The sequence below is a fragment of the Corvus brachyrhynchos genome, unplaced genomic scaffold, assembly GCF_000691975.1.
Source record: "Corvus brachyrhynchos isolate BGI_N302 unplaced genomic scaffold, ASM69197v1 scaffold202, whole genome shotgun sequence".
Taxonomy (NCBI): Eukaryota; Metazoa; Chordata; class Aves; order Passeriformes; family Corvidae; genus Corvus; species Corvus brachyrhynchos.
Window position 1 is genome coordinate 7,140,021 of NW_008238132.1, and position 18,261 is coordinate 7,158,281.

The following is an 18,261-nucleotide window of genomic DNA, read 5'->3' on the forward strand; positions in this document are numbered from 1 at the left end:
TGTAACCAGGGCAACAAGGGAATGGCTGCCAGGTCAAGGGACGATGGGTTGAGCGCGGGGGCCCGCGTTGGGGCAGCCCCTGCGGTCGACAGACCGTCCAGCCCTGTGGGGGAAACGGTGTTCGTGGGGCTGTGAATGCACTGAACGCAGATTGCTTATTTCTCCAGGCCTTCGTGCCTTTCTGGAGTCTGAACGGGTTGGATCTGCCTGGTGCTTCTGGAAAAACTTATGGCCATGAAATACCAGGTTTAACGCATGGGCAATTTCCCCAGGTCTTTTTTGCTGTCTGGACAGCAACCTTCCAGTAACTGAAGGGGGCCTACAGGGAAGCCAGAGAGGGGCTCTTCATCAGAAACTATAGTGACAGGACAAGGAGTCATGGGTACAAACTGAAAGAATGGAAATTTTGGTTAGATATTAGGAAGAAATTCTTTACTGTGAGGGCAGTGACACTGGAACAGGTTGCCCAGGGAGGTTGTGGATGCCCCAATCCTAGCAGTGTTCAATGCCAGGTTAGATAAGGCCTTGGGCAACCTCATCTAGTGGTTGGTGTCCCTGCCCATGGCAGGGGGAGTTGGGACTAGATAACCTTTGAAGTCCTTTCCAACCTTTTAACATTCTATGATTCTATGTTACCTACTGCTCCTGGAGGTCAGTTGTCCCACATTAAAATGTATACAATGACCCTCCATTAGGTTGCAGTTTCTGTCATTAGATTAACAGGTTTAAGATCATTGCTGCTGGAAGGAGGATCTTCCATCTCCCTTTCTCTCTGTGTGGGACTCTTTTTAGGGCTGATTCAATGCACCAGTCTGACAGAAGGCTGGTGAAATTGCTCATAGAGGGTCCTGACACAGACTGGTGTCCTTGCCAAGGAAGGGAGATGACACCTTTCCTGACTAGCTCAACTACTTGTAGAAATGTAGCCTGACTTGGTCAAGTCTCATTTAGTACGTTTACATGCCATTGCAGGAAACTTGTAATTCAGGAGTTATCGTTTTGTTTGAAGCCTGGTAAAATTCAGGTTTTGCTTTCAGCATGCTGCTGGCTGATAAACCCAACTTCTGTGCTGAGAAGCATGCTAAATGAGTTTCTCTCTGGAGTGTGGGAAAAAGCTACTGTGGTTGTTTTTGCTTTTATGGTTTGATGTGTTTTGCCATTCTTCTTCCTAATGATAAAACTGTGCAAGTTGCTGTTTCTGATGGGTGACATCTGTTGGGTTTGTACCCAGAGATGCTTTTGGTCCGCATGCTACAAGTGGGGAATTCCAGGGCCACCCAAACCTGGTTCAGAAGTTACACAGGGAAATTCCCCGTGGAAGAGTTGAAATGTTGCTGTAGTTCATCACACAAATACCAGGTTACTAAGGGATGTTTCAATGCACAGACAGTTTACTGTCTGAAATTAATAGTCTAAAGAAGACAGAAGTTCATCTGTCCAACCAGTCATACAAGTCTTCGGTATTTTGGTTTGGCATTTGTGGTGTTGTAAGGGGGGGGGGGGGGGTAGGGGAACTTGTAGACCTGCCCATTTCTTTTTTAAAAATCCAGTGTTTTTAATGATGTTGTATAAGGGTTTTGAAATTCAGTTGTATTTATAAAGCATAATTATGTAATTGGGTAAGTGGGGTTGGAATGCAACAGGACAGTTTTAGTTGGATCATTAAGCTTTTTTGTGTATGTTTTTTGTATTTTTTAGGAGTGTGAAAATCTTCAGAGTTTGTCCTGCAATTTTGATGGAATGTGTTATAGTACGCATTTTCTGCGTTGGTTTGCTGTCCTTGCTGTCAGGCATGCAAAGCTGCTTTTCCAGCTCCCTAACTGGAAAGTAAAATCCTCCCTGGTAAAGGAGATGGACCAGAGCAAATATTTTCTGCACTGTGCATTTCCATTTACTAAGAGATGGAAAACTGTCATTTTAGTTTTGTAGTTTTTATCCTCTTAACACATGAGCAGAACTGATTTTTGTGCTGCTACTGTGGCTAAAAGCTATGAGCACAAGTTGGAAAGAGAGCTGTTCACAAAGAGGAAGACTCAAGAGTGCAGGGACAAAGTTATAATCTTCCTGTCATCTGATTATTTTTAGCACTAGGAAAAAGATGGAAGGGAAATGTTGCTTTGAGAGCATGAGAGGTGCTTCAGAACCATATTCTCCTCACAGAATATGAGGTTTCTGAATGGGATCTGTGGGCTTATTAGGAAACCCATTAGTTAGAATTATTAGACTTTTTCTCTGGGATTTTGTCCGCAGTTGTAGTGGTGGCTTCTTCTGCTTCCTGACCTTAGTCCTGAGTAAAAAAGCTGGCAACATTTCCAAAGTCTCTTTTTTCCAACAAGCAGAGAGAATACGCCTGTGGTGGGGCATAAGCACGTAAGCATGGTTGTCTCAAACATTCTGACTGTTGTGCTGTGACAGGAAAGGTGGCGTGGGGAGGGAGGGCTCTGCCAAGGCAGGGCAGTGCTGTTGTGAGCCAGCTTTCCTTTCATTGCTGGGCTTATAAATCATCCGGAGGGCTTACGCTCAGTGTGCCTGCGGCAAGAGAAGGGGCAAGTCCCGGGCACCTCACTAAAGGGGGCTCCTGGACCACCACAGGCCCCCAGCTCCCCTGACTCATTTCCTGGAGGGCTCTAAAGGGCTCGCTAGGCGTATGCCAGCAGCAGCAAATGGTGCGAGGAATGAGGGGATGTGCACTAGGGAAACTGTAGAAGGGAGGGTGTCAGTCCTGGGCTTTTGTTGATCCCAGGTCTGGACTGTCCATGGTGGCAGGACTGATGTGCGATCTAAGGACTGGTGATCTTTTTCCTTCACTTTCTCTCTTTTCCATCTTTACTCTCTCCTCTCTTGTTTTATTCCAGCAAGTGCAGCAATCGGGTTTTACCCCTTGCTCTGTGCCAAAGTTTGCTGGTAGAGTTGGGAGCTTGGTAAAGTTCATTGTAAAAGTTAAGACCTTGTTAGTGAACACTTCTATGACTAAATAGTGGGATAGTTGTCAGAGTTAAGGTGGCTGTATAATAAAGGATAAGAGTTCCCTGACACTGGACTGCTGTCTTTGTTCAGCCCACTGAGAACTTCTACTGAATTTCTGGGTTGTGACAACCCCTCCTCACTTGAAAAGCATGGGAGGTTTGCTTACACCTCCCAAGAATGGCTTTTACTGTGAAGTCTCACTGGGACTATTGGTCCTTTTGTGAAGAAAAGTCAGGACTGACCTCACCTTTCTCCTGGTAGTGAACCTTGCTTTCCTTGGATCAGTGGTATTGATTTTTATTGCTCTTCTTGTCCTGTGCGGCGTGGATCTTCCCTTGCAGCTTGCCTCTTGGCTCCCTCATTTTCCACTTCATTTTTTTTTGAGGGGACAAAAACCTTAATAATTACATCAAAACTAATTAAGAGCTCATTCACATGCATTTATGACACAACAGTACTTTGATGCACTTTTCTGTGATGTCTTTCAATTTATAAAAGGAGTTTTATTACATATATATGAATATATGTTGTATAATATGGAAGGAATTTATGCAAGGAAAGCATCTTTCTAATTATAGCTCAAAACTAAGTGCTTGAGAGCTTCGGATAATACAGACTGTCACCTATTTTAGTCTTTATTAGCTGTTTGTTTTCTTAGAGCATGCTGTAAGTTACAAGGTGTCTGCGTCTGAGAACTTGGCTTTAGTTGGAGGCAGGGGAAGGGTAGTGCACTGGGTCCCTTCACTGAGACTTTCCAGTAGGAAGGATTACATGATAAATATTCTTCCTGTAGATTCTCTCCACAAAAAGAAATTACTGAGGCATGAATGCTGTGAGAATGGAATTGGAAATTCCACTGAATTTCCAATGATTGCAGATGAGTAAAAATGGTTAGCAGTTTTGTTTCATGATGAATTATCAAGGATTATGGGCAGCTGTTATTTGAAGTATTTTAACTTTGTGCTGAATAGCTCAGTAGTAACAGATTCAGTTGGTTATTTAAAAATATTGCAGGAGCAAGAGAAAAGCTAATTGTTAAACTTCTTAAAGAGTGGTGACTCTCCTTTGGCCTTGCAAGTAGAACAAAAAGACACATCCTGTATTCTGTAACAGCAGAAATACTGCAGCTGGGCTTTTTCAGTCACTTTTAGTATTGTCCACAGTACCAGTGCATGGGGTTTGAACTGGACACTTTGGATGAGTGGAGCAAGTAGAGAGTAATAAAATCTTAGAAGGGCATATCTATTGGCTGGGTATCTTCTGTGCAAATCCTGTTTCTGTGTATTGCATCAGCAAGTAAGTCTTGCACTGTTATTATCAGTACATGAGTTATTTTCTTTCAGAATCCTTGCTGGGATGGCAAGCCTTCTTTTTCAGCATTTCTGGTTGAGAGTCCAAAAAAATGGTTCTGCCTGAGCACTGCACCATTCTTGTGCCTGCCATTTGCTGGCCAGATACCACAGTTAACAGGGACTGGCTGCAAAAACCCAGCTGAGGCTCTGTCTTAAGGATACTGGAGGAAAAAGTACATCCTTTTCTCTGAGATGTATCTCAAATAGAGATTGGTTTTTGTATGGTCTCCTCGAGGGAGAAATAAGTTTTGTAAGTTCTGTTACCATCTTTTTTTTTCTCTTTCCTAGGATATGATGGAGCTCCTAGAGGAAGATCTCACCTGTCCCATTTGCTGTAGCCTGTTTGATGATCCTCGTGTCCTGCCCTGTTCACACAATTTCTGCAGAAAGTGTCTGGAAGGAATTCTTGAGGGAAATGTGCGGAATGTGCTTTGGAGGCCATCCCCTTTCAAGTGCCCCACATGCAGGAAGGAGACTCCTGTTACTGGAGTCAACAGCTTGCAGGTCAACTATTCCCTGAAAGGTATTGTGGAGAAGTACAACAAAATCAAAGTAACTCCAAAAATGCCTGTGTGCAAAGTGCACAGTGGGCAACCCCTTAACATTTTTTGCCGGACAGACATGCAGCTGATCTGTGGGGTTTGTGCCACCCGTGGTGACCACACAAAGCATGTTTTCTGTTCCATTGAAGAAGCTTATTCCCAGGAGAAGCGGGCTTTTGAAACCTTGTTTCAGGGCTTTGAAACTTGGCGTTGTGGAGATGCCCTCTCACGGCTGGATACCTTAGAGACCAGTAAGAGGAAAGCTCTGCAGATGCTGACGAAAGATTCTGACAAAGTGAAGGAGTTCTTTGAGAAGCTGCAGCACACGCTGGAGCAGAAGCGAAATGAGATTCTCTCTGACTTTGAGACCATGAAGCTTGCAGTGATGCAGGCCTACGATCCAGAAATCAATAAACTGAACACGATTCTGCAGGAGCAGCGGATGGCTTTTAACATAGCAGAGGCCTTCAAAGATGTGTCCGAACCCATTATATTTCTGCAGCAGATGCAGGAGTTCAGGGAAAAAATCAAGGTGCTCAAAGAAACCCCTTTACCTTGTTCCACTGTGGACATCAGTCCCACAATGAAGAGCTTTGATACCAGCCAGTGGAATGGAATAAAACTAGTTGACGTGGACAAACTTTCCTTGCCTCAGGAAAACAACACTTTCAAATTCAAGATTCCCTCAGTCTTTTCACGCAGATTTATAGTGAACTCTCTTATTTTCTTGCTCATTCTTGCTGTTACCAGAATATCCTTTGTGGAGTCAGTCATTGACAATCTCCAGTGCTGGAAATCTCAGTTCCTTACAATTAGCTTGTCCTATTTGGCAGATACCGTGGAGATAGCAGATCATGCAGTCTTTTACTGGGAACAGATGACAGATGGAGCCTCACTTCTAAGAGAAAAGTGTAAAAACTATACATTGGTTGTACTGGATAATGTCGCACAGTTTGTGTGTAAATATAAACTGTTGTGAAGTGTCTGCTGGAATATAAGAACTAAGAGAGATCTGGGGAAGAAAACATGGAACTTCTTAAATTAATTGGTCTTTTCAGACATCCAGTGAAAACATTCAAAGATTCAAAATGATTCCAAAACACTCATAATGTTCACACAGTTTGAGTGCTGCTAAACCAGAAGATGAAATGGCGCTTTGAAAAACACTTTGTGGATTCTTCTTTCAGTGGTGATTTTGGGAATATTACTTACTGTAAATCATCTTTCTTACCAAAATATAGGGCAAAACTGTGTACTTCGTTTGATGTTAATGTAACTGTAGAATAAGATAAAAGACTGTAGTTTAAAAAAAAATCTAACTGGGAGATCGTTTGGAAAGAGGAAAAAGAGTTGTGATTGAGATGAGCACTGTGCTGACAGGTTTGCTGACGACTGCCCTTCCACTGCAAAATGCAGCATGCATCATTCATGTTCTGGAACCAGTTTCTATCTGATGATGTTACTTCTCTCTGAAATAGCTGTATGTTTTGGTTTGGTTTTGTGTTTGTTTTTTTTTTTTTTTTTTTTTTTTTTTTTTTTTTTTTTTTTGTATAACCAAATGTTGTAATTACCCTGTGCATTCAGATTACGTGTTCTATACCAAATGTATCTTCAGGGCAAGCAAAAATTCTAGAGGTAATGATAAGAACAAGACAGTATGTACTTTGCAGATAGTTCATACTTTGCAGTTTACTTTTCCAACATTGAATTGCTGGGGTAACTGAGCTGTTTTGTTAGATCCATGTTTCTCTGAAGCCACACTTTCTTAAAAACTGGCCTTAACACAAAGAACTTACTGCAGTGAAAGGCATGCAGGGGTCTGCCATAGGAAGGCAGCCTGGGCTCTAGTCCTGCAGAGGTGGCAGGTACAACAGCTGCTCTCCTCTCCCTCTCTGCCTTTCCAGATTTCAATTCTGAAAGCCAGGAAAAATTACTGGATGATTCCTTGAACAGGTTGTGTGATGTAACAGGTGTATGGATGTTGGTGGTGTTTGAAGAACCTTGTATAGGTTCTTCTGCTGTTACTGTATTTTTGTGTATCTCATTTCAGGAGCTAATTGAATTTCTGGTTGTACTGAGTTGGCCTTAGATAATAGTGATTTAAAGGGAACCTTAAGCTTGAGTTCTCTAAAGTGCCCTTCTTTTGGAATATATGGTACTGAAACGTCTTGCTTGAAGCACATCTAACCTCTTTTTGCAGTGGTCCTATGAACAGCAGTGTATGGAATGAAAACCTTGGGAACTGACATTTCTAGAAAACAAACATAACGTGTGCCATACTTTGGGAATATTTGTTGGCCTCTCTCAAGGTTTCATAAGCTGTGACAGTCCATTCACTGTATTCCAGTAGTCCTTGCAAGCTGTTCATTTCAAAAATAAAACATTAAATTCCAAGAATCAAAGTTTCCAAGCAACCAAACCCAGCAAACAAAACTATTGTACATGATATTTACATCTTTGTTGCCTGGGAATCCTGTTGCTGCTCCACACCTCGCTCCAAACACTTGCTAAAAGTACACAATGGTTCTTGCAGCTGCCTTGCAGTTTAGGAAGGATCAAGTCACAGACACGTAGATCAGAGTTACGATTCCTGGGTGGCTGAGGTAGCCATGAGTAGTCGAGAGGTGGTCGTTCTGAGTGTGGGAGGTGTGAGATTTGTAACCCGGGCTTTTACCTTGCAGCAGTTCCCGGAGTCCAGGCTGGCACGGATGTTGAATGACGATGACCGGGAATTTAAACTGGTGAATGGAGAGTTTTTTGTGGACAGAGATGGAGCTTTGTTTAGTTACATCATGGACTTCTTGAGGACTCTCCAGGTCTCCTTACCAACTGATTTCTCAGACTATCAGAGGCTGCAGAGAGAAGCAGAATTCTATGGACTCTACCCCCTGGCCAACCTCCTGAGCCAAGAACATTTGCTGAAGCCGAGGCGGGAGATCTTGGAAGTGCGTTTTTCTCCCCAAGAAATGCAGGCCTTTTTCCGGATCTTTGGTTCCTGCAGTACCACCATTGAGGCACTAGCTGAGCAGATCACTGTGTTTACAGGGCAGCAGTCAGGACAGGGCTGGAACAGCCCTTTTCCTTCTCAGAAACCACTTGTTCCGCTGCCTTTGGAAAGACCTTCTCATCATGACATGGTTTTTCTGTGTGGTACTGAGTATTCTGCTAGTGACCAGTTTGTGGCCAGGTACTGTCCCTAGAGTGACTTCTCATTATGGACATGTCTTTGTGACTTCCTGTTCATGAAGTGCACGCTACATGCTAGCAAAGCTCATTATAAAGAAACTGAAAGAAAAGAAATATGTTTCCTTCCTTCTGTTAGTGTGATGTTATCTTTTTCTAGTTCTGAAACACCCAGTTTAATTTCTGTTATGCTGATTTGCCTGTTCTTCAGCTTTCTAAAATATTATTCTTGATGCTTGTTTATGAGCTCTCTCAGGTCTTTCTCTCTCTGCCTTTTCCTCCTCACTCACTTCAGAATCTCGCAGTATCACCTTCTAGAGAACATGAAAAACACAGTAAAATGAAGTAAAGGTAATAAAATAAAGAAGTGAAGTACTGGGGGGAAGCCTAAAATCTCCAATAGCTTATGTCCAAAAGGCTTTCATATGGAAAACAGGAAACAGGGAATTGCAGGAAGGGTTAAAACACCAGTGGAACTGAGACAGCATTTCAGGGACTGGAAAGCTTTTGTACAGCTTTCTATTAGGGGGAGGGAGAAGAGACAGATTATTAACTATGCTTCACAATGGGTTTTCTTTGAATTCAGTCAGGTTCTGTTTTTATTAAGATAACTGTGTATCAGTAATTTTTGTGATAGCAGTATCGTATTCTAATGACAACTTAGGTTTTTTAAACAATCTTTTGCTGGATGTCTCTATTACATGGAGACATTTTCTTACTGTATAAGAAAATGTTAACCTAATTTGTCCTCTGTGGCTGTTAGAACATCTGGAATTTTATGGAAATTTCATTGAAATATTTCCAAATGGGTTATTCTATCTGAACATATGAACCAACACAGCAGTCTTTTAATTATTTAAAAAAAAAATTAAAGTTTATCTTTCTTCCAGCTTTCTTTGGCTAAGCAAGTAGAATAAAAACTACTTTGCATTTGTGAAGCAATGTAGATTTGTATGCCAAACCTTAACTTTGTAACATATTAGTAATTTTAATGGACTAACAATTGGTTGAGTAGGTTATGGCAACTTAAGTAGTGGGGAAAATATTTCTGATTTTTTCATTGATTTCTTCAGACTTGGTAAAAATTTCCCTCTGCAGAACAATAGGAAAGCTTATCTTGAGTAATGAAACAAGTCAAATTTGATTATGTTGCCTTGCTGAATTTCTGTCTCTTAATCTTTGTGGTGACATGGACATTTTTGCCTTTATTGTGCTTTCCATGAATGTTAGGTGTACTTGCCTGTGAACTGTGGAACAGTTTCACCCGTCAGTTTATATATTTTGTAATAGTATTTTTACGTGACTTCTGCTCCTCAGAATGTCTGGATAGATTCTTACACTGTACTTTATATCAAATAAAATCATTTGAGGCCATGTGAAAATGATTTTCACATTTGTTACCACAAGTCCTGCTGTTACAAGGTAACTTTGCAATAAATGTCACTGTTTGTAGAGAGAGATCCTGTGTGTTGGAGTGATGCTCTTGGGGTGAATGTGACTTCGCTGTCCACCATTTACTTTCACTGAAAAACAGTTGCAGCATTGCAGAACCTGCTGCTCTCTTCTCCTCCGTTAAGTGAGATGAGGTGGGGGTCCTCACAGGTAAGTTTTGTGGTGGGGGCAGGTGTGAAAGAGAAATGCTTCTTCCCCAGCATGTAACAGAATGAACTGAGAATTGCTCTTAATGAAGGAAAGAGTTCAGTAGTCCTTAAAGGAGGAAAAAAAATCCGGAGATTGGCTGCTGTAAACACAGTGCAGCTGTGTTGACCTATGCTGTCAAGAAGTAGTTAAAGTGTTTTGTAACTGCTTTTTTTTTTTTTTTTTCTGATTTTAGGTATGTTTCCATAAAGCCTGATAATAGAAAGCTGATTAATGGTACTAATGTCCTAGGCCTGCTGCTTGACACTTTACTCAAAGATGGATTTCGCCTCATAAGCACCAGGACAGTCGTAAGTGAAGAGAAGGTTGAATGCTACACTTTTGAGAGGATGAAGAGGGCAACAGGCCTTACCATCACAGTGAACCAAACCCCAGGAAGCTCTGGGGTAGCACAGGCAAGGAGAAGCCAAGTGCAGAAAGGGAAATAAAGGCTTTTCCTTCCATCTTTTGAATGTAGAAGAGGGATGTGTCAGCACTAGTGGCCTTTTTTTGAGGGGGGGGGATGGGACTTGTTTGATACTGCAACTATTGAGGGAAGTAACAAACACAATTTCTTTCAAGTATCTTTGGGGAAAAATTGCTTTCTTGCCTTTTACTACTCCAACCTCTATAAGTAAAAGAAGCCCATATTCAATACTGGGTTTGTGGACCAGATTTCAGCATTTCCAAGAGTTGTTTTTGTTTTTCTCTGTGGCTAAAATTTACATGAGGACTCGCAAAGCATCAGCCATCCCTTCTAGAAAATTGTTTTTACGTTCTGTGCTAATCTGTAAGTAGATTTAAAAAATGGTAATTGTAGTGGGTTGAACCTGAGTTGATGGACAGTCTTTTAGACTAATGACGCTTCTCACAATTTACATATTTAAAACGCGCTGCAAGGTGGGAATTGAATTTCCTTTCGTTCTAGCTCGCCTGCTGGAAGGTGGGGGGGCCTTGGAGCCTTTGGGCCCTGCTGGGCCGGGCTGGGGCCCCTGCCCCCCTCCCCTTTTCCCAACACTGTGGCACGGACCCTGGGCCACTGGGGGGGAGAACTGTCCCAGAGCCGCAGGCAGCTCAAACCACACAGCTAAAACCAGCCATGGACTGCCGCACAGCTAAAGCCATCCGGCGCGGCTTCCTGGAACCTCTCCTCTCCATGCGGAGCTGGCAGAGCCTCCTGTCTGCAGCCAGCACTCCTGTCTGCAGCCAGCACACTTCTCGCTGAACCCAAGAAGACACCACACTCCCCACCGTAAAGCCTGAACAAGAACACCCTTCAACATGGCGGCGTCAGAGTCAGAGAGAAAGAGAAGTGAGTCACGTGGGACGGAGCTGAGCATGGCGACGGGAGAAAAGAGGGCGGTGCCACGATTCTGGCGTGCAGCTTAAAAACCTTCTTGCATGCCATGGTAAGAAACCGTAATACCACAAACTGTCTCTTTAATCCATTTGGAGTACATGGGGGGGATGGAGAATTCACGTGTGGCCCGTGAAGATTGTGAAGAGTGCCTATGCCAGGCTATATAGAAGCAGTGAGAGACTTTTAGAGACTTGTGGAGAAGAAACCCTTTTTGTTCAGGCCAAAATAACTCATCCTTAAAAAGATTAATAACCCCATGTGATGGCTCATGTTTTGCAGTGTGAAGGAACTATGAGTTTTTTCATGGGAGAGATGTTTTACACCACAGCAGATTGTTTCTTTTTTTCCAGGCGGGTCTGCTATTGGTGGCAGTTTGGGAACCATGTGAAGCAGAAGAAAACCCTTTTTTTCTTAAGCATAAGAAAGAGACTTTTCAAGAACTGTAACACTGTCTAACATCCCATGTTCTGTTATCCTTACAGATAGTGATGTGTGGGTTGGGTAAAAGGAGGGAAGTGCTGGAAGGGGGGGGCAGGGGGGGAGAGTTGCTTTGATTTCTTGTTATTTCTTTTTACTTTAAATTCTACTAGTAATAAAACTCTTTCTTTGTACCACAACTGTTTAAGTTTGAACCTGTTTTGCCTTGCAGCTCTCTAGTTCTCAATATTTTCTTATTTTCCCCTTATGAAAATAACTGATTTCGTGTGCTTGACGCTTAGCTGTGTCAAACCACAACAGTAATACATGAAGAAATAACATCTTGATGCAACTGTCATCCCAACAGTTTGGAGAAGTGGCTGGGGGGGGAATACAAACCCCAAGGACTGATTAGTGCTTCCACTCACTGACTCTTGCCATTGGCTAAGAGCAGTGTAAGGGGAACATCCCGAACTGTACTGCTGTGTGGCTTTGTGAAGGCCATTGCTGTGGTCCATGAAATAACGCGTGACTGTCTCTTGCAGAACACTCCTCTGTCCTCTCCTCCCATTCTGGTGGCATTAAGCTACTCTTTGGTTCCGAGAATTAAATGACAAGGTTCTTTGTGAACAAAAGGTCAGTTAATTTTTAGAGCTTTAACCATAAAAAGATGAAAATGTGATAAACAGTCCTTCAGATGAAAGACTTTGTACAGTTTTAAACAAAATAGTGCAAAGGATTTTTTAGTGCTTGTTAAGCACAACACAGTTGGAAGGCTTAGCAGAAGTGGCTTTAAAAGCCTTGGAAATGTTAGTCCTGTACAAAGCTTTGTAAAGATGCCAAAATTAGCTCAGGTACTGAGAGAGGTAAACTAATAAAAAACTAAGCTTTATAAATTAAGAATCTTTGTCCTTCTGTCAAGGCAGGGAAAGAAGATAGCAATAGCTTCAGGGATTCATTACTTGCATCTCAATTTTGTTGTTGATAAAACACCACCTTCCCAAGGCTTCAAACAGCCCAGGAGAACCCCTTTGGGCTTTCTTGGCTGACCAATTAGATCTGGCTTTTCATTAGTTTTAAAATGTGAATGCATTACTTTTTTTGCAGCACTTGATAATGGGGGTGGGTGATGGGACTCATCTGTCTGTTTCTTGCCCTAAGGAGTTCCAGTGAAATCGATCTTCCTAAACTGGTGGTGCCACTATGGGACACCTCTTTTCTTTGGCTTCTTCTCTGGGGCATTTCAGCTTGACTCAAGTTCAAAAGTTCGGCAGAAACAGTGAGGACCTCTTTGCTTGTTCTAGAGCTGTTTGGATTGAGAATAATGTGATTATGGGACTACATCTCCTAAGCTGCTTACGGGTTATATAATGTCATAAATGTTGAGGAAATGTAAGGGTGAATGCTTTCACTTCAAATGGGATTTTTTTTTTGTCAATAATGTCAGTATGTTTATATTTCTCTTGCAGTAAGATATTTCTTACAGTGAGAACCGTCATTCATTGAACAACCTCCCCACAGATGTGGTGGAGTCTCTGTCACTGGAAGTTTTGAAGAGGATGCTAAATGATTTCATGGAGGCTCCGTTTCACATGAAAGGCTGGACCAGATGATGTTTTGAGTTCCCTTCCAGCCTGGCCTGTTCCTTGATTCTGTGGAGACCTTCTGTGAAGGTCCATGCCAGAAAGCCTATCATGGTGGGCTTTGAGGTCAGACCACTGTCGGGTGACAGAGCAGACAAGCTGTGTGGGATGACTGTCCCCACAAGTTGCTGTGCTACAGAGACAACGCTCCTTGTTTGGAAACAATGTTGATTATTGGGTGAGTCATTGACTGTGGATATTGTAGGTGGAGACACTAGCCAATAATAATGTGAAGCGCAAGACAAAAAATGCAACTTTTTACAGAGGACGTTAAAAAAATAAGACTTGAGGCTGTATTTAGACATTATGCACTAAATGATCACCAATAGCAGTGATGTAAGCTGAGACAAGTTTCAGAACCCCTCATAGTAACAACTAGAATGTTTCACCTACCAAAAAAGTAAGGGCTTTGTTTTCCTTGCTGCAGCAGCCTCTTTCAAAATTGAAATTTGGATTACTTTTTTTTTTAATAAAGTGAAAGAAAAGATTAAATACTTCAATTTTTAAAGAGCCCTGAAGTTTTAACCTATGCCATCACTCATGTTTCATGTCTTTGGCAAAATGAATATTTGATACAACCATTTCAGTAACAATTTATGATGGGCTGAACACTTTCTGGTTCCCCTTATGGGTTAATTTCTACTTAGCACCAGCATCATTCCATGAATGCAATATTTGGCTCTGGAAAATATACCAGTACAAGTTGTTGTCATGTAAAGAACCATATGTGCTTTACCTTGCCCTTAGGTGACAGTGTGCTGTGACACTACACTTCTTTTGGAAGCAAAGCACATGACTATCAGCAAGCTTGGGTTCCCAGAGTTCTTCTAGCATTTATTCTCACTTAGCTTTGAACTGAGAAGTGTCACCTTCTGTCACTTTGTGTGCCTGCAGAGAGCATGACTAGGCTCTTATACAATGCTTTCACTTTGTTGTTTTTTTTTTTTTTTTTAACTGGTAGCTCCTTAAGTAAGTTTGAGAGCATGTGTGTGAACAATCTGATAGAAATCTGTTGAAAGTGTCTGACTGATACCAGTAGGATAACCATAACTTTAATGGAAGATTAATTGAATTAATTAATTCAATTGAACCTGGTTCTTCAAGGAAAACACCCTCCTGGATTTCTGTAAAAAAAGGAAGCAGTGATGGTAGAGCTACAGGTGTTGTGTAGCTTCAAGCTACAACTAAATAGCAATAATTATGGAGGAGGGGTGAAATTATGTTCATTTGCAGACAAATTAATATAAAAATAGCATTGATTTACTAGGAGGATCTTCAGCTGGCCTCCACCTTGCAAGGTTATTTATGGTACTGTAAAGTGTTGCTGAGCCAGGATGGCAATTTTTCTGTGCCCTTTGGAGTGGTATGCAGTGTAACCCGCAGGCACCAAGGCAGGAATTTAGAAGTAGTGGCCAATGTTTTTACAATGTTTTTGCCTTCTGAAGCTCCAAACAAGCAGGGATGCAGCAGAGAGCAGACAGTGAGGTGTATGCTCAGCAGAGTTGTTCACACAGAAGGGAACAGCTGTACAAGTGAATTTGGCTGATGGGAGTCTGACTGATTTTAAAAGCTGCTTTGTCAAAACCAGATTATGTGCCAAACTGAGTACTTCTAACCAAACCTTGGCAGGCAATTCAACTCTGGTATCTCACAACACAATCTCTGCTAGACTAGCAGCATGTTGGAGGTGACTTGGTCGTGCTTTTACATGCAACAGAACCAGAAGCTGATTGCTCACATCTAGCTCTATTTTTTATTAAATGGGAATGGGATTTTGAGACATTTAGACTTTTATTTTCCAATGAAGTAATTTGTTATCCCTGACATAATCCACTTCTTCAAGTCATTGCCAACTTTCTCAAGAGAAATACAGCTGAAATCAGCAAATTTTGCATCTTCGTAGGAAAAAAAGGAATTCTCTTGAGAAAGTTGGCAAAAGGTAGGATAGAGGTACCACAAACTTTTTTCCATCCCCCTGTTCTTGCACCGTGTTGACTTCCTTTTCTAGTGGGTTACATTTTTTGTGCTTTTAAGTAACTTTTTGCCTGCTTCTTCACACACTGGGAAGACTCTCTTGTGTCATTCTTATCTCTTTTGGGGGACATGTCATTTATTTACCACTTGAATTGTTCAGTAGCCTGCTGATACCAGGAAGGACAAAGTCTATTGTGAAATACCTTCTTGTTCTTTGGGTATTGATTTCAATGACAGTTCATGAGGGTTTTTGTTTCTTTGGGAAGTGCAGTCACTGCATTCTTATAGGTTCTGCAGTCAGCACTCGTGATTGTACAAATGATTAAATAAAGCTCTAGAAATTAATACAAGAGACTAAGATACTATTTAGACTAAGACTGATCTCTGCACTGGCTATAGTACTGGGAAGGTTTCCCCTTTACTAAATAATTCCAAACCATTTTTCACTTACCTTTGTAACTGAATTTCATGTAAGTAGTAGAAGATCCTCCCTACGATGCTGTATATGAGGAATTAATAGCCATAGGGCAAAACAATGATGCTGGAGTAACTGCATCATGCCCAGTCATAGTAACATCTGTTAACTTTGGAGAAACTTTTCTGCCCAGTGAGCTCTTCCCAGTTTCTACCTATTTTGGCTGGTTTCCAGCTTTCCAGAGCTGAAAAATAACTCCCTTAATCTGACCTGAGCAAGGCTGATGTGCTTTTGTCAATCTCTTGAGTGGGTAAGCCTCAGGTATATCCAACACAACCTGGGTGATACTTTGTTTTGATCCACAGCTGAATTCAGTACCAGAAAGCCACCAGAGTGGATCAAAAGTCCTGTTTGAATTCACAATGAAGCGTTCATAACTTTGAATACTATTAAAAAAAAAAAAAATTTGTTCCCAGATTGCTGGAAAGTGTTACTGAAAATTCATTGAGAAACAAGCTGGGGATTATCCAAGAAGAGGAGGGAGGCTCATTGCCTCTTACTCCTTCCCTCTGATTGGTGCTGAACCATTGCCAGGCTTTAACTTTACAAGGTTTATTTTTATCGATTTTCAACAATAAACAGTGGGAGTATCTTCAATAAAAGATTTACAGTGCATCATGAAGAAATACAACTTCCTACCAAATATATTGATCTATTCCCAAATGCTACTGAAACAGCCTGTAAAACCCCAAATGAAGTCCAGTGATGGAGAACTTCCTCTCTGTAGTGACAGATGCATATGACTGTTATGTCTTCAGAAGACAATAAAAGGGAAGGGAGTGACTCTGCTTCTTTGACCGTATATTCAACAGCCCAGTTAAATCTGTCAACTCAATGTAATCCACATAAATAAAGAATTTGGGAACCAAGGGAACTGCTAGTGTGTCTGAAGATTCCCATTCTTTGAAGCTGCCTCTCCTGCTGCAGTCAGGCCATAATTAGTCACAGAAGGCCTTGTTGTAACTAGTAAATGGATGGACCAACAATGATTTGAATAGTCTGGTTCTGGCTGGAGATATGCCTGGAGCCCTGAATATTCTCAAATGCGTGGGTGAGATGTAAATCACTAGTCATCATATACAAATAAATCTGACTTCTATTAAAAAAAAAAATTCAGTTTTCTAGACCATCATGTAGTTTCTGATGAAATAACCCCCTGAAGTGTGATCTGATGTGTAAATTTTTCCAAGAATCCTTCCTCCATTTCTACTCTGTTTTCATTCTAATGGAATGGTTCAACAATTGGTGTCTTCTTTCTGGTCAGAAGGATGATGAATGTAGCCCTAAAGGTTGGAAACAGTAATGTGTACAAGTCTGCTGTAGAAAATTAATTTAGGGCTTTGCTTTCTAAGCAAGTTACTGTTACAGCAGTCAGTAACTTCAGCTGAGTGCTTGCTGAAACTGCGAAGAATTAAACATTGCAACATTGTTCCATCCTGATTCTCCATTGGAAAAAAAAAAAAGGCAATAGATTGGAAACATCAAGTCTGGGGTTTTACTAGTACTTTGGAGTCAGGAACTGAGTTTTCTTTGAATTTCAAAGCCAGTTTGTAGCTTTCATTGAGGGCCTTCTGAAAAGGCTGGTTTATGGTTTTTGTGTTTGTTCCCCAGTGATATCTAAACTGAGTAATAAAATAATTGCTGACATACCAGTTTATTTACAATGTATTCAACAATAAACAGAAGGCATGCTGATCCTTCTATCCTTTAATCTTTGTGGTTTTACTATGTCTTCAGCCCACTCCTCAGCCAGGTCCTGGTGGAACAGAGGAAGGGGCTACATGGTAAGGGCAGGCAGAGATCCACAGAAGGTGGCAAACTCACTTCTTTCCCATTACAGAGAGGAAGTTAAGGAATAAAATTAGGCTGGAAAGAGTCATGGCCTTTGTGGGACCAAAGAGATACAACTTACTGTATTGAAGAGAGGACAGAGCTGCCAGATATTTCAATGCCACTGGACAAGGAAAAGCAGATTCACAGGAGTGAACAAATGGGTGGGTTATAGCTGCTATACAAACCTGGAAATGGCACAGAATAACCTGGACGGGAGACTTAAATGTTCATGGGACTATAGGGATTTTTTTTTTTTTCCAATGTGTTAGGTTAATGCATTTGTAGAATATTTTCCGGTGATAGTTCGCATACCCAAAGAAGAAAATTTCTCTCTAGGAGGTAATTTCTGCACACATGCTGTGAAGTGAAACATTGCAGGATCCAGACATCAGATGGATTAGTCATGTTGATATCTCATGCATCCGGAAACAGAAGCTAAGCTTTTGGAGGTCAAATAGACAAACTTTGAAGATCAGAATAACAGCAGTGTTTTGGTAGTGCTGGGGTGGTAAGCCTCCTGGATACTTAATGGCTATGTCCTGTTGGTGGCCTTTGTTTCAATGCCAGTTGCACTATGGTGAGCACTAACCCTATCAGGAAGTTACTAATTTTCCATGAAGTGGAAATGTATCTCCTGGAACAGACTGGTTTACCTTTTGTTTTCTCCATTTGCAATTCTATCCTTAAGCCATGTAATATTCCTTTGCTATCTATAGTTGTTTGAAATATTATCCTCTTAAGATGGCTCAGTAAACTGTAGATCCCCAGAACACATTAATAGCTTAAATATGGCCATGTCAAAAATGTAAATGAAAAACTGTATCTGCATGGCCCCTGATATAACAGAAGCTTCTTCCATCACTGGTTAGGCTAAAAC

General features: G+C 41.4%; 2 protein-coding genes across 2 annotated transcripts in view; both read left to right on the forward strand.

The window, feature by feature from the left end:
* The window catches only part of TRIM13 (tripartite motif containing 13), a 12,742-nt gene extending 6,351 nt beyond the window's left edge, over nt 1–6,391 (forward strand). Inside the window, exon 2 of the mRNA XM_008633187.2 lies at nt 4,608–6,391. Coding sequence (XP_008631409.1) covers nt 4,611–5,840 — 1,230 coding nt within the window. The 5' untranslated portion in view covers nt 4,608–4,610 and the 3' untranslated portion in view covers nt 5,841–6,391. The remainder of the gene's footprint in view (nt 1–4,607) is intronic.
* An 884-nt stretch (nt 6,392–7,275) lies between these two features.
* KCNRG (potassium channel regulator) lies at nt 7,276–10,870 on the forward strand. Its single transcript, XM_008633186.2, has 2 exons — nt 7,276–8,048; nt 9,879–10,870. Exons 1-2 carry the CDS (start codon nt 7,471–7,473, stop codon nt 10,129–10,131), a joined length of 831 nt encoding a protein of 276 aa, XP_008631408.1. The 5' UTR covers nt 7,276–7,470; the 3' UTR covers nt 10,132–10,870.
* The last annotated feature ends 7,391 nt before the right edge of the window (nt 10,871–18,261 follow it).